At 37.1% G+C, this 13,859-nt stretch overlaps 1 protein-coding gene across 1 annotated transcript; it reads left to right on the plus strand.

The window, feature by feature from the left end:
- Nucleotides 1-11,319: 11,319 nt before the first annotated feature.
- LOC127100630 (pentatricopeptide repeat-containing protein At3g61520, mitochondrial) lies at nucleotides 11,320-13,859 on the plus strand. The gene is made up of 2 exons (XM_051037874.1): nucleotides 11,320-11,746; nucleotides 11,872-13,859. Exons 1-2 carry the CDS (start codon nucleotides 11,552-11,554, stop codon nucleotides 13,717-13,719), a joined length of 2,043 nt encoding a protein of 680 aa, XP_050893831.1. The 5' UTR covers nucleotides 11,320-11,551; the 3' UTR covers nucleotides 13,720-13,859.

The raw sequence follows: 13,859 nt of genomic DNA on the forward strand, positions 1-13,859 counted from the left end.
AATGTACCAGAAGAAAGCCAACTGTGGATGTGGCAGCAAACAGAAGTTGGCATCAGGCACAAAATCCACCAACTGGGTTTACCACTTGTGTCTTGTGATCTGAGTTAAGAAGACAGTTGTGCCTTGTGATCTGAGTTACATTCTCTATGTACTCAGCATTACATATTCTTCAGGAAGCTCTCCGGTTGAGGGGAAGGGTTCTGATACAACTAAGTCTTGTCCCTCTTCTTCCCCATGTACACCAACCTTGGTGTTTGTGGTGGTGGAGCCAATGACGGAGATGAAGAGCATTCCCAAATTGGGATGTTTTGTCCAGTGTATTGTTTATTTGTTTTAGCTAAAATTTGCCAAAGGGGGAGATTGTTGATTCCTTAGGATTGGCAGTAATTTTAGAAAACAAATAATGTAATCATCTCTGTTGTTTTAATATGTTGGGTTGAAGAAATTCAACATCTGGACCAACATGTCATGTACGATGTCACGACATCAGGTCTGTGACATCGCACATGTGTAGGAAACTGAATTAATTAATTCAGTATATGTCATGGGATCAGCAAGGATATCTGGTGAATATCCTAACTCCCTTGTGGAGGTCTTGAAGACTAAATCAGAATATATATAGGCTCTAAATATGGAGATATATATGGAGAGAGTTTAGGAACTTGAAGACCTTGTTTGTAGCAGAATTTTTCTGCTGAAGTTGCAACAGCAAAGAACAAGTCTGCTGTAATTTTCTGAAGGCCCAAATCCAGTTGGGTGATTAGGTTATAAATAGCTGATTGTAATCTAGTTTTTGTAAGCCTCTTAGAATGAAAATTTAGGGGTGTGTGTAAGGTAAACCTCCCAATCTGTGGGAAGGTTACCATGTGTTTCTCAGTGGTAAAACCTGAGAGTGTTTGTAACTCGAAGCCTGTAGGCAAGAGTGATTTTGTTCTTGAATGAAGCTGTGAAGCAAGTTCAAGGTGTGGTAACATTACATTGTATTTGTAGTGATAGGAATGGAAACTGGAGGTTTCTATCTAGGAGTTCCTAGGTATAGATTGCATTGGGTAGGGATTAAGTGATGAGTTGTAAACGGGGGAGTTTAACTCTGAATTGATACTACTAATAGTGGATCTTCTTCCTGGCTTGGTAGCCCCCAGATGTAGGTCATGTTGGACTGAACTGGGTTAACAATTTCCTGTGTTTGTTTTCCTTCTGTATGATATAATCATGTCTGCCACAACTGAGCATGTATTTCAGTCTGTTCAGCAAGATAATAGCAGACCTGATACATAGCCTTCTGTTGGAATGTCAAGCAGAATGTTTTGACATTCATCAACAACAGCACATACTGTATAATAAGCTGATGATTTCAGTTCAGTATGTAGTGAAGTCTGGTTTTCAAAAGCATAACAGACCTGGCCAAAAGATCATTGTGAAACTGTCAAACTGGGTGTCTTAACAGTTCTTCCAGTAAGCTGATACTGAAGTAGAGACTGGTTGGTCTTTTACAGTACAACAAATTTAGCACAGTCTGTTTTCAGGAACCAAACAGACTTAGCATATGGTTCTGGACTTGGATGTCAAACGGAATGTTGTGACATTCACACCTGACTGCATATGCTAAATTGTTGGATGGTTAGTTTTTCTGCTTCAGGATTTTTCTCAGGCTATTCTTCAGGAATCCACCAGCTGATCTAAAATCTAGGAAATTAACAACTAAGCTACAATTAATGAACCTGGCAAATAATCTATTTGTTAGCTCCTTAATAAGTGGAGATTAGTTTAACTTGTTACAACCTTTAATTTAGGAAATACAAGTATATGACCAACAAACTGGAACAATGTAACAGATAATGTCCAAAACAGGATTGAGACATCTTGCTGATATCTGTGTAGGAAAACAACAGAAGTGAATAGAGAGGTCGTGACACTGTGAAAAGGTGCACATTAGTACAGAGTGTAATAACTGTCTTGCTGTAATAGGTACAATGTTAGATCAGATGTCATGACTTGATGTAGAACATCTGAATACTGACTACGCCAGAATTTCAATGGACATCAAAGAGGACAATGATATACCAATCCTTCTAGGTAGACCATTCTTATCAACTGCAGGAGCCATAATGTCAAGAGAGGAAAGTTGACCTTTGAGGTAGGTGACGAGAAAATAGAATTTATACTTTCGAAATTTCTTATGGCACCTGTGATGGGAGACGCATGTTATGCCTTAGATATCATTGATGAATGCATTAGGGAATTAGAAAGAAGAAATCATAAAAACAATTAAGTTGCCATCAACCCTCATATTGGAAGATGATGACTTTAGAAAACCATACATCAATGATAACCTTTACGAATGTTTATCTCTTACCCCATATCCTATGCCATGCCCTAAGAAACCAACCTTAGAACTTAAGGAACTGCCTAAGAACCTAAGATATGAGTTCCTTGATGAAGAGATGAACCGTCCAGTTATAGTCAGTGCTACCTTGAGCCAAGAGGAAACATACCAACTTTTAGACGTTTTACGAAGATATCCCTCGGTCTTAGGATATAATATCTCTGACCTGAAAGGTATAAGCCCATCCGTATGCATGCATCGGATTTCGCTCGAAGAAGATTCAAAACCCTCCAGAGAACATCAGAGAAGAATAAACCCTATAATGAGTGATGTTGTTAAAAAAGAAGTTCTTAAGTTACTTGAGGCAGGTATAATCTACCAGATCTCAGATAGTAAGTGGGTGAGCCCTGTGCATGTAGTACCTAAAAAGGGAGGCATCACAGTCGTGCAAAATGATAAAGGCGAACATGTAGCAAAACAGTTAGAAGGAGGATGACGGATGTGTATAGATTATAGAAAATTAAATAAAGCAACCAGGAAGGATCATTTCCCTTTACCATTTATAGACCGGATGTTGGAGCGTCTAGCCAGACACTCTTACTTCTGCTATCTAGATGGATACTCTGGATTCTTCCAAATACCTATCCACCCTGAAGATCAAGAAAAAACTACCTTTACATACCCTTATGGAACTTTTGCCTACAGACAAATGTCATTCGGACTCTGTAACGCCCCAACTACTTTCCAACGTTGCATGATGTCAATCTTTGCAGATTACCTAGATGGTATCATGGAAGTGTTTATGGATGATTTCTCGGTTTGCGGATTCGATTTCAAAAATTGTCTCACCAACCTTGAGAAAATCCTGGAGAGATACGTGGAGGTGAACCTTGTACTAAATTGGGAAAAGTGTCATTTCATGGTGACCGAGGGAATTGTTTTAGGACATATAGTTTCCGAAAAAGGTATAGAGGTAGATAGAGCTAAAATAGAAGTAATAGAGAACCTAAAACCACCAAAAACTATCAGAGAAGTATGAAGCTTTCTTGGACACGCTGGATTCTACCGGCGTTTTATCAAAGACTTCTCCAAAATAACTAAACCTTTAACTGGTCTTTTAATGAAAGATGTTGAATTCATTTTCGATGGAAAATGTAATGAAGCATTTAATATTTTAAAACAAGCACTAATCTTTGCACCTATTATGAAACCCCCTGATTGGTCAGAACCTTTTGAGATAATGTGCGATGCTAGTGATTATGCGGTTGGAGCCGTTCTAGGATAAAGGAAAGATAAAAAATTACATGCCATTTATTATGCCAATAGAACCCTAGACGCTGCCCAACTTAACTACGCAACAACTGAAAAGGAATTACTCACTGTAGTTTTCGCTATAGACAAATTTAGATCTTATCTAGTAGGAGCAAAAATTATAGTTTACACTGATCATGCTGTTATTCGTTACCTATTAAGTAAAAAAGATGCCAAGCCCAGGTTACTCCGATGGATTATGTTACTACAAGAGTTTGATTTAGATATAAGAGATAAAAAAGGCACTGAAAATGTAGTAGCTGATCACCTTTCTAGGCTAGAACATCTGAAACCAGACTTAATACCCATAAATGATGATTTCACCTATGATAGACTGATAGATAGACTAGAAACCATTGAAGATGATAGCCTAGGCCCTCATGAGCACTTCCAAAAATCCTTAGCAGTAAGTAACGTACCATGGTATGCAGACTCTGTTAATTACCTAACTGCTGATATCGTACCCTCTGATCTTGACTACCACCGCAAGAAGAAGTTCTTCAACGATATGAGAAACTTTTATTGGGACGAACCACTCCTTTTCAAAAGGGGTAAAGATGGCACTTTTCGCCGTTGCGTTCCAGAAGAGGATGTAAGAAGTATAATTAAGCATTGTCACTCTGCACCCTATGGTGGACATGCGAGCACCTCTAAGACATACGCCAAGATTCTTCAAGTTGGCCTATTCTGGCCTACCATGTGGCGCGATGTCCATGCTTGCATTGTCAAATGTGATAGATGCCAATGCACTGGAAACATTTCAAGGCGTGACGGAATGCCTTAAAGAAACATTCAGGAAGTAGAACTCTTCGACGTATGGGGTATAGATTTCATGGGACCTTTCCCACCATCCTTAGGAAACAGGTATATCTTAGTAGCTATAGACTACGTATCTAAGTGGATTGAAGCCATAGTTGCACCCACAAACGATACTAGGGTGGTGATCAAGCTATTTAAGAACTATATATTCCCTAGATTTAGAACACCACGTTTAGTCATAAGCGATGGAGGATCACACTTCATATAGAGAATATTTGACAAGCTTTTAAGAAAATATGGAGTTAGGCATAAAGTAGTAACACCATACCACCCACAGACTAGTGGTCAAGTAGAAGTGTCCAATAGGGAGATATAACAAATCCTAGAAAAAACAGTTTCAATATCTAGGAGAGAATGGTCTCAGAAGCTTCAAGAAGCATTATGGGCCTATAGAACCGCTTTTAAAACCCCTATAGGAACTTAGTTTCACTTAGGCATATATTCAGTATTTTAAAGTGGTAATCGCTTCACATCGAGGAGTTACCACAATTGTGTAATCAAGTCTGTGATCGAGTCTATAATCGAGTTTGGAGCACTTTGGAAGGAAGTTAATCCTGTCGCCATTTTCATTTCTGCTTCGCATTTTATTCAACCCTCCGATTGGAGCAGGTTTTTATTACTTTGCCTTTATCTATTTTATTTTCCCGCACTCGCTTTACTTTATTTATTTCCCGCACTCGCTTTACTTTATTTATTTCCTGCACTCGCACTTTACTTTATTTATTTCTCGCACTCACACTACTTTTATTTAAATTCCGCACTCGCACTACTTTTATTTACATTCCGCACTCGCACGACTTTTATTTAAATTCCGCACTCGCACTACTTTTATTTAAATTAAAATGCACTTTTATTTTACCATGTCTAACTAAACTTATAAGGTTAGAATGTAAGGATCGTAATTGAACCGATAATCTGTACAATTGTTCGTAGAAACACTTAAGGGATATTTTGACTTTCAACTTAAGTTTTCCCGCACTTAATTTCCGTTGGGTAAGATCGAAAGCTGTCCAACGTCTTTTTAAACTTAGTTGTTTTTAACTATTTCAAATACAGCGAAAGCGTTTTGTTTAGTTCATTAGGAGTTTTTAACTTAAGAAGAAAAGAGATTTTAAAACTATTTTCGGACGCGTTTATAAGTTTAGAGTCTGGTTCGTGAGAACCTCTTTTGGTTAAGAAATCCAGGTTAAAATACTTTTCAACTTAGTCAAGATACTATATTTCTTAAAAATAGGTTTACTACTCTAACGCAATGCGCGCCTTTTTATAAGTGACAATAATAGGGTTTAATTAGGGAGTACAACTCGGTTCTGAATACGCGAAAGCGACAGTTCCTGTTAAATTTGTTCTTTTCAAAGTAGGAAACACTGCCCATAAGTAATTCTATTAGCAAGTACTTGGATTATTAATTGATTATGTGAATTACATCCGAGGCTGTCTTTATTAATTGAACTTTATTCAACACTTTACTTTTCATTGCACACTCCAAAAACCCCTATTTTTATTACCTTAGATAAACACCATAACAATAGATAACGATAGATTGACACTTGGTCTCTGTGGATTCGACAATCTTTTATATTACTCTGACGCGTTCGTATACTTGCGAAAAGCACGCATCACACGAAGGCTTGAAATTTGATCGTCAAAGGAAGCCTTTTTGTCATGATATTCTTGAAGTTAAGTATCTAGCCTATCAACCTCTTTTTTAGAAGCTCCACTTAGATCCCCTGCCATAGTCATTTCTCCTCTTTTTTGCTAGAGATAAGCGTTATAGGTCCTTTTAAGGTTTATGTCTCAACAGTCCTGGTCGAAGTAAGTTTCGAATTCAAACAGAAACTGAACCATAGAGTATGGGATCCTTTACTTGTTGAGTTCAGCCAATAACTTTTGAACATCGGTACCAAGTAAAGTTTCTTCCTCGACAACATTAAGGATGTAATTTTCAAAGATGTTGGCTTTAAGTCATTGGATCAGGAGGTTCACAGAGCATTAACTTACATCATCCAAAGGAGAATTTGAAGAATTTGAAGATACTGTGTCAGTCGAAAGCTTGCACGGTTTTTGAAGCATCCTTAAGGCCTCAGTAGGATTTTTCATTTTGATGGCCATTATTTCTTCTTGACTGAGGCAAGTGTTACAGGAAGAATCATGGATGGTGGTTTGAGTATGATTCCCTTCTACAACATTAACCTGACTACACACCTCATGTGGAATATTTTTGACACCAGGTTTGACTTGCTCTTCATCCACTTTCTTGAAACACTTTATAGTTCGTGGATTATCCTGGGATAAATTATCATGGACAAAGGCTATAGAATCATCAAATTCTTCGATTGATGGGGAGTTAATTTATTGACTATGTCTTCCACCTCAAGATTTGGGTCTTTAGAAGTGCCTGCATCCGCACCAGTTTGCTTGACCTCTAGATGAACAGATGCATGACTATAGTCAGTGAGCGTCGACCAATAAATGGGAGAGTAAGTGGAAATCGAACATTCAATACCTTTGGATTTGTCCACCGTGTTCTCATTCAACTATGGTTGTACTTGAAAAAGAGGAAAAATTAGTCGTAATGGGTAAAAATAATAATTAAAAAATACAAGTAATACCTGAGGTTCCTTCATATCTTTCTATTTGATATGGAGGCCTTCCTGTTTCTTGCCTCGTTCTCCTTATCAGATTTGGCCAAGTATTAACCCTCTTTATCAGTAGGACCAACAATTGAAGTTTGTTTTCCCTTGGGAGGATTTGTCTTTCGACCAGTGCCTTTCGTCTTGCAGACACCTGGCTTAGAATAAGGCTTAGGTTTAGGATTCGAAAAGATCCAAGTGTTTTCGTTATCGTCTGAGCTCTCGACCTCGGCTAAGGTCTTTGTTGGTTCTGGCATAGTCTAAAAGGTTCAAGTAGTTAGTTTTCACCAAATCCTCGAAACCAGAAGCTTAAGAAAATCATGAGGACGTACCTAGCTCGGTGCAACCTTTATGGTTTTCTTCTTCTTCTTGGTGTTTAGTGGTTGTTGGGGAACTTCGGTCATGTTTTCGACTCTGAAAATAAAATGGTGAGTTAAAATCATTTTGTGATACACACAAACTCGAGATAAAACTTACTTTTTTATTATGGTTGTCTTCTTCTTTTTGGACCTCACCAGCATTTGACAGACCTTCAAAATTGGCTTCTCCTTTTGTTTCAGTTTCACTTGCAATGGAGACATATGAGAAGTCAAATAGATGAATAGAAAGGAGTTAAAATTGGTTGATATGTACCTGCTTTTTTCTCAAGGTTTTCTGCAAGTTGGAGAAGCCAGTCATCAGTCTTTTGTGGAAATCTTCTTTAGAAAAGTTGACTTGGAAATATTTCGACCACCAATAATCAAACTCCACTGTGGAATAGAAGGAAGGTTCAAATTGGAATGTGGGCAGTTCGAGAACTTTTTAATGTTGGAATTGCACACAATCTATGTACTCTTGAGCAGAAAACTTTCTCTCCGACCAACAAATGTCATTTTCCCAAGTGTAGAGATATTTTGGCAACATTTGGCTAAAGCCAAATTGCCTTGCCACTAAGTTAGGTTGATAACTGATAAACCAAAAACTAGTTGACCTTGTCTCGATGCGAGTATATTGGAGCGTAAGGGTTAAACAGGTTGCTTAAACAACATTCGACATTGCAGTAGCAAAAGGGGTTACACAAGGGAACCTATTTCAGAACTAGCTAGAGCCAACACATCAATCTACGAAGGGTGCGATAGTCGAAACAAAAGTTTGGGAGTTGAGAAACAAATTGATGTACTTCACGAACGTTATCTGTGAAGGAGTGTCGTGTGGGATAACTAAGGCAAGTCGAGTTCCTCTGATGCTCCTAGCATCATTTTATACCATTTGGGTCTTCGAAATGGTTATCTCTAACTTTGGTTCAAACGTGGAATTCAACCAAAGTTGTTAGAGCCATAGGAGGCAAGAAATTAGGTGCTTTTTATTGGTCTCAGAGAGGTGTTTCAGCTTATGAGAAGCAGTACCTAATGATTGATATAAGGTGGCTATAAGTAACTTACCAAGAGATATCTTTTGACCCTCGTGGAGTTCAATTGCTAAGGGAACATATTTTTTTAGCTATTTGTAAAGAACTTGAGCAAAAGAAGTAGTAGGAAAGTCAAAGGGTCAGAAAAGTGATGTGCTCTTGATCATAGACCTCTTCCATGGTGGTGTTATGATGGTTAGTGATGTAATTTTTGAAGTTGTGTCAAAGAAAAATTTATTAATAGTTTCAAGTGTTGGGGTGAAGGTTTCACCTATGGGTCGAAGCCCAGCGATAACTGCTACATCGAACAAAGTTGGCGTAACCATCCCATGGGGAAGAAGGAACGTGTTTTTCGAACCTTCCCAAAAGAAGATCGAAGCAAGAAACATATCAGGGTTATACATAGGGTCAGTTCTAGACATTTAAATTACGTCAAAAATGCATATGTTTTCCTATTGTTCTTTTCTTTTGTTTTGAACTTTGTTGAGTCAGGAAAGGTAATCCTTATTTTGGGGTGGGGTGCTGATCGAAAAACACGCATAGGCGTATCCATAAAATTTAGGTCAAAAGTGTGTTCTTTGAACACATAAGGCATGGTAATGGGATAACAAGGAAATAAACCTTTCACTTTCCCATGGTGTGATTTGGCTGTGGAAAATGGGCATATAAATGCAAAGAGTTTATCAGAAAGTGAAAATGGAATGAATACTTGTTTGGTCCAGATGGATATTTTCTCCTCAGCAAGCGGTGGTTCAAGCAAGAAATGTCTTCCTTTTTCCTCCTATGATGCTAGAATCACCAATGCAAGTGGGTTCTTGCCGGTAACAAGTGTATAGGTTATAAAAGTAACCATTGTTTCTTTTCTTGAAGCTTTTAAAAAAAGAAGAAGGTTTCTTTGAGTAAATAGACTAATTACGTATGAAAGCTTGAAGTTGGAAGAATTGAAATGAAAAGATGAGACTGGTATTTATAGAGAATAATAGTGGGTAATCGTCCAATAAGTGGCGTTCGCGTGGTAGTTGAAGACGATTCCTCTTCATGTAGTGGAAACGTTAGTGGGCTATGGAAGTTATTGTCCACTCTCCTATGAAGTAGGAGTCATGATGGTTTTATTGGGAAAAAAACATGTTGAACAGATGTTTGTGAAAAGGTGCAATGATGACACTGACGTCAATAGAGCGATCTGAACAGTGTCGAAAAGTGTTTAAAAAAATGCCATATTTTTCCCTTTTGACACTTGTGTGTTCGAAAAATGGCATTTTATGGGGCAATGTGTTACCTCATATTTTCGACACATGTAATAAACGTAAGAATTCAGGGTCGAATCTGGCTTTAATAGAGATTTGAGGTTTAAAACATAGTCAAAACAGTCATTTTCGGCCACAAAACCATTTAAGGAGAATTTCCTATCGAATGAGGTTGGGAAAATGGTTGGGAGTTAGTGAAATTTGGGTTTTTTAGTTGACGTGACTATCGGGTTTTTATCGAAGAAAGTTGAATAGGATCATACAACTATTCGAGAACATGTGGAGACCTATCAAAGAAGAGATATGCATGAAGACGAAGAAATTTCAAGTTTTTCTAAGTCGACCATTATAGGTGATTATATTAGGACCAGTATATAAGAAGTGTTTGTTTATAGTTTTAGGAGTCCACAAGTTTATACATGACACACTCAAAGTATCCAACCGTGAGAGTGAGAAACGAGTGTTCAATGTATGTATTTGCGTTCCATTTATAAATTTAATTTGTTCCTTTAACTTTTTCATTTTATCCATTCTTTACTTTATTTTCTTTATTATTCAATGTTCTTGACGTTTATTGTCAAAGTCTTTCGAAACATACAATTTTTGCACAAATCTGTCCAGAGATATTTTTGAGTTTAATCCCTTAAGTAAAATCAAACTTGTCTTTGTTTACTAAATTTCACGGTAAACAAAGACCTACGGACTTCGAAATGTCCTTTCCATTTTAAATACAATATGGTCAAATATACGACACCCCCTACAAGGTAAGTGGGATTTAATTTACATCTCCGTAAAATATATATTTTTTATTCTCCATTGTAATGTGAAGATTCTCTGTCTATGACCCTTAAGTCCAATATTTGTTGACATGATTTGTCTGTTTGTCATTTAATTTAATTTTTTATTTTAAATCCACATGAATTTTATTTTTTTTTAATTTTTTTAAAATTAATTTTTAAAATAAAATATTTTTTTTAACTTTTTTTTATTACGAGGGATAAATAAAAATTTGCTCACATTACATAGAGTAAAAAATTTTTTTTTCTCTTTTCATGATAAATAAGTTGTTAAAGTAATAGAAAACCAATGCATTCATTCAAGCAAATATTCTGTAATGTCTCCTAATTGGTCTAATGAATTCCATACAAATAGTTAAAAATTCAGATTCCATATTTTACATTATATGTGTTATGTTGTTGTCACTTTCATCAGCAAAACGATCAAGTTAATAACTTGAATGCAACTCGATTGTTAATTTGTAGATTAGTCATTATGTGTTATCTTGAGTTGGATGTGTTATGCTATTGTCACTTTCATCAACAAAATTATCAAATTAATAACTTGAATGCAACCCGATTATTAATTTGTGTATCCATCATTCTATATTATCTTGAGTTAGATGTGTTATGTTGTTGTCACTTTCATCAATAAAACCATCAAATAAATAACTTGAATGCAACCCGATTGTTAATTTGTGAAGTAATCATTATACTATATCTTTAGTTAGCTATTTCCATTCCATAAAATAAATCAAATTAGATGTTAAAAGAACAATGGTATTTCTAGATTTTTAGACATATAATTAAAAAATGGACTTGTAATTGCTAGAAATTGACTTCCAATAACTAGTTATTTCAATTGGACCCGCACGGCCATATCTTGCATTGGCATCAACCTTTCTTCCAAAGCTCGCTTGCCAATGTGAATCTATTGTGTTGTGTTCTCCCTCCTTCTTCCTTCATCATTTGAAAACTTGCCAACACAACAATGTCCTCTTAACAAACTTTCATCATTTCCACCGTTCAATCTGATACATCTCACAATCACAATGCCGCTGCTGATGCGAAGGCCACTACTACATTACTCCGCCATCTTCAGATACGGTGTGGCTCTCAGGCACCAAACCTTCGCTCTTCCGTTTTTACCCCAACGAAATTTCAATTATGTCTCCAGTGATGATTCCGACATCGAATCCGACTCTACTCACTCTCAACCCCAATCTGTCAAGCGTCCGCTGAAAGGGGTATGTATTGATTGATTTACATTAAAGCTTTTCTTTTTTGTTATTTGAATCCTTTATGTAAGGAAGAATCATGTTGTATTACTTAATATTCTTATTGTGAATTTGTGTCAATTTTTCCTATGCAGTGCTTAGAAAAGGTCCGAACTTTGGATGAGTCGCTTCTTCACTTCAACGAGCTAGACCGATCTTTGAAAAGTACACGAATTTGTAAAGAGTTGTTGATTGGTTTACTCAAATCAGGCCGTACTGACGATGCCCGCCACGTGCTCGATCAAATGCTTGAACCGGATTCTGTGTTTCCTCCTGATAATTTCATTGGTGAAGTTGTTTTTGGTGAGTTGGTGAAGAGGGACCGCCCCGGAAAAGGCTTTGCTGATGGGGAAATTGTGGGGTTGGTTACTAAGCTTGGTGAGCATGGAGTTTTCCCGGATACGTTTAAGCTTACTCAGATGATATCGAAGCTGTGTGGGAAATGGAAGAACTCTGTAGCTTGGGAACTTTTACATTCTGTGATGAAATTGGGTGGTACAGTGGAAGCTGCATCTTGCAATGCCTTGTTATCGGGGCTTGGAAGGGAAAGAGATATAACGAAGATGAATAAACTGTTGGCAGAGATGGAGGAAAGGAAAATACATCCTAGTGTCATAACCTTTGGGATTCTTATTAATCATTTGTGCAAGAGTAGGAGGATTGATGAAGCAATGGGAGTGTTTGATAAATTGAGAGGTAAAGGAGAAAAGAATCGGATTGGTGTTGAACCTGATGCGGTCTTGTATAATACTCTGATTAATGGACTTTGTAAAGTTGGGAGGGAAGAAGACGGTTTGAGTTTGTTGGAAGAGATGAAAACTGAGAAGAAAAATAGGCCAAACACTGTTACATATAATTGTTTGATTGATGGGTTCTGCAAAGCTGGCAACATTGATAAAGCATGTGAGCTATTCAATCTGATGAATGAGGAACAAGTACAGCCAAATGTGGTCACCCTCAATACATTGGTTGATGGTATGTGCAAAATTGGAAGAGTCTATAGTGCAGTTGAGTTTTTCAACGAGATGAAAGGCAAGGGCCTGAAAGGAAATGCTGTTACTTACACTGCGCTGATATCTGCATTCTGTGGTGTGAACAATATTGATAAAGCCATGCAATATTTTGATGAGATGTTGAGTTCTGGATGCTCACCGGATGCAATTGTTTACTATAGTTTGATATCTGGTTTAACCATTGCTGGAAAGATGGATGATGCCAGTGTTGTTGTGTCACAGTTGAAACGTGCCGGGTTTGGTCTTGATAGAGCTTGCTACAATGTTCTCATCAGTGGATTCTGCAAGAAGAAGAAGCTGGAACGAGTTTATGAAATGCTCAACGAAATGGAAGAAACTGGAGTTAAGCCTGATACTGTCACCTATAACACTTTGGTTTCTTACCTTGGCAAAGCCGGAGATTTTGCAACTGCGTCTAAGATGATGAAAAAGATGATTAAAGAAGGTCTTAAGCCCTCTGTTGTCACGTATGGGGCAGTTATACATGCATATTGTTTAAAGAAGAATATTGATGAGGCCATGAAGATTTTCGAGGAAATGTGTTCTACATCTACGGTTCCTCCTAACACTGTGATATACAACATTTTAATAGACGCTCTATGCAAAAATAACGATGTTGAAAAAGCTGTTTCTTTGATGAATGACATGAAAGTTAAGGGGGTTCGGCCTAATACAACCACATATAATGCTATTCTGAAGGGGGTTTGGGATAAGAGAATGCTGCCCGAGGCATTTGAACTTATGGACAGAATGGTGGAGGATGCTTGCAGTCCTGACTATGTAACCATGGAGATTCTTACCGAATGGCTTTCAGCTATTGGTGAAATAGAAAAACTGAAACTTTTTGTCGAAGGATATCGCGTTTCCTCTAATACATCATCACTTCAAACTTCAATATGTAGTAGGCTTGAACTAAGTCAAAATGATTAGCTTTTATTTGTCTGAGCTCCAAATTTTTGTATTTCTTTTGAGCTCATTTTCAAACCATCATAACTGAATTAAAACTTGAATTCTACATGTAAATTTATATTTATGCCTGTTTAAATTATTCAAATCGTGATTTTGTTACA

This window comes from Lathyrus oleraceus, chromosome 7, assembly GCF_024323335.1.
Source record: "Lathyrus oleraceus cultivar Zhongwan6 chromosome 7, CAAS_Psat_ZW6_1.0, whole genome shotgun sequence".
Classification (NCBI taxonomy): domain Eukaryota; kingdom Viridiplantae; phylum Streptophyta; class Magnoliopsida; order Fabales; family Fabaceae; genus Lathyrus; species Lathyrus oleraceus.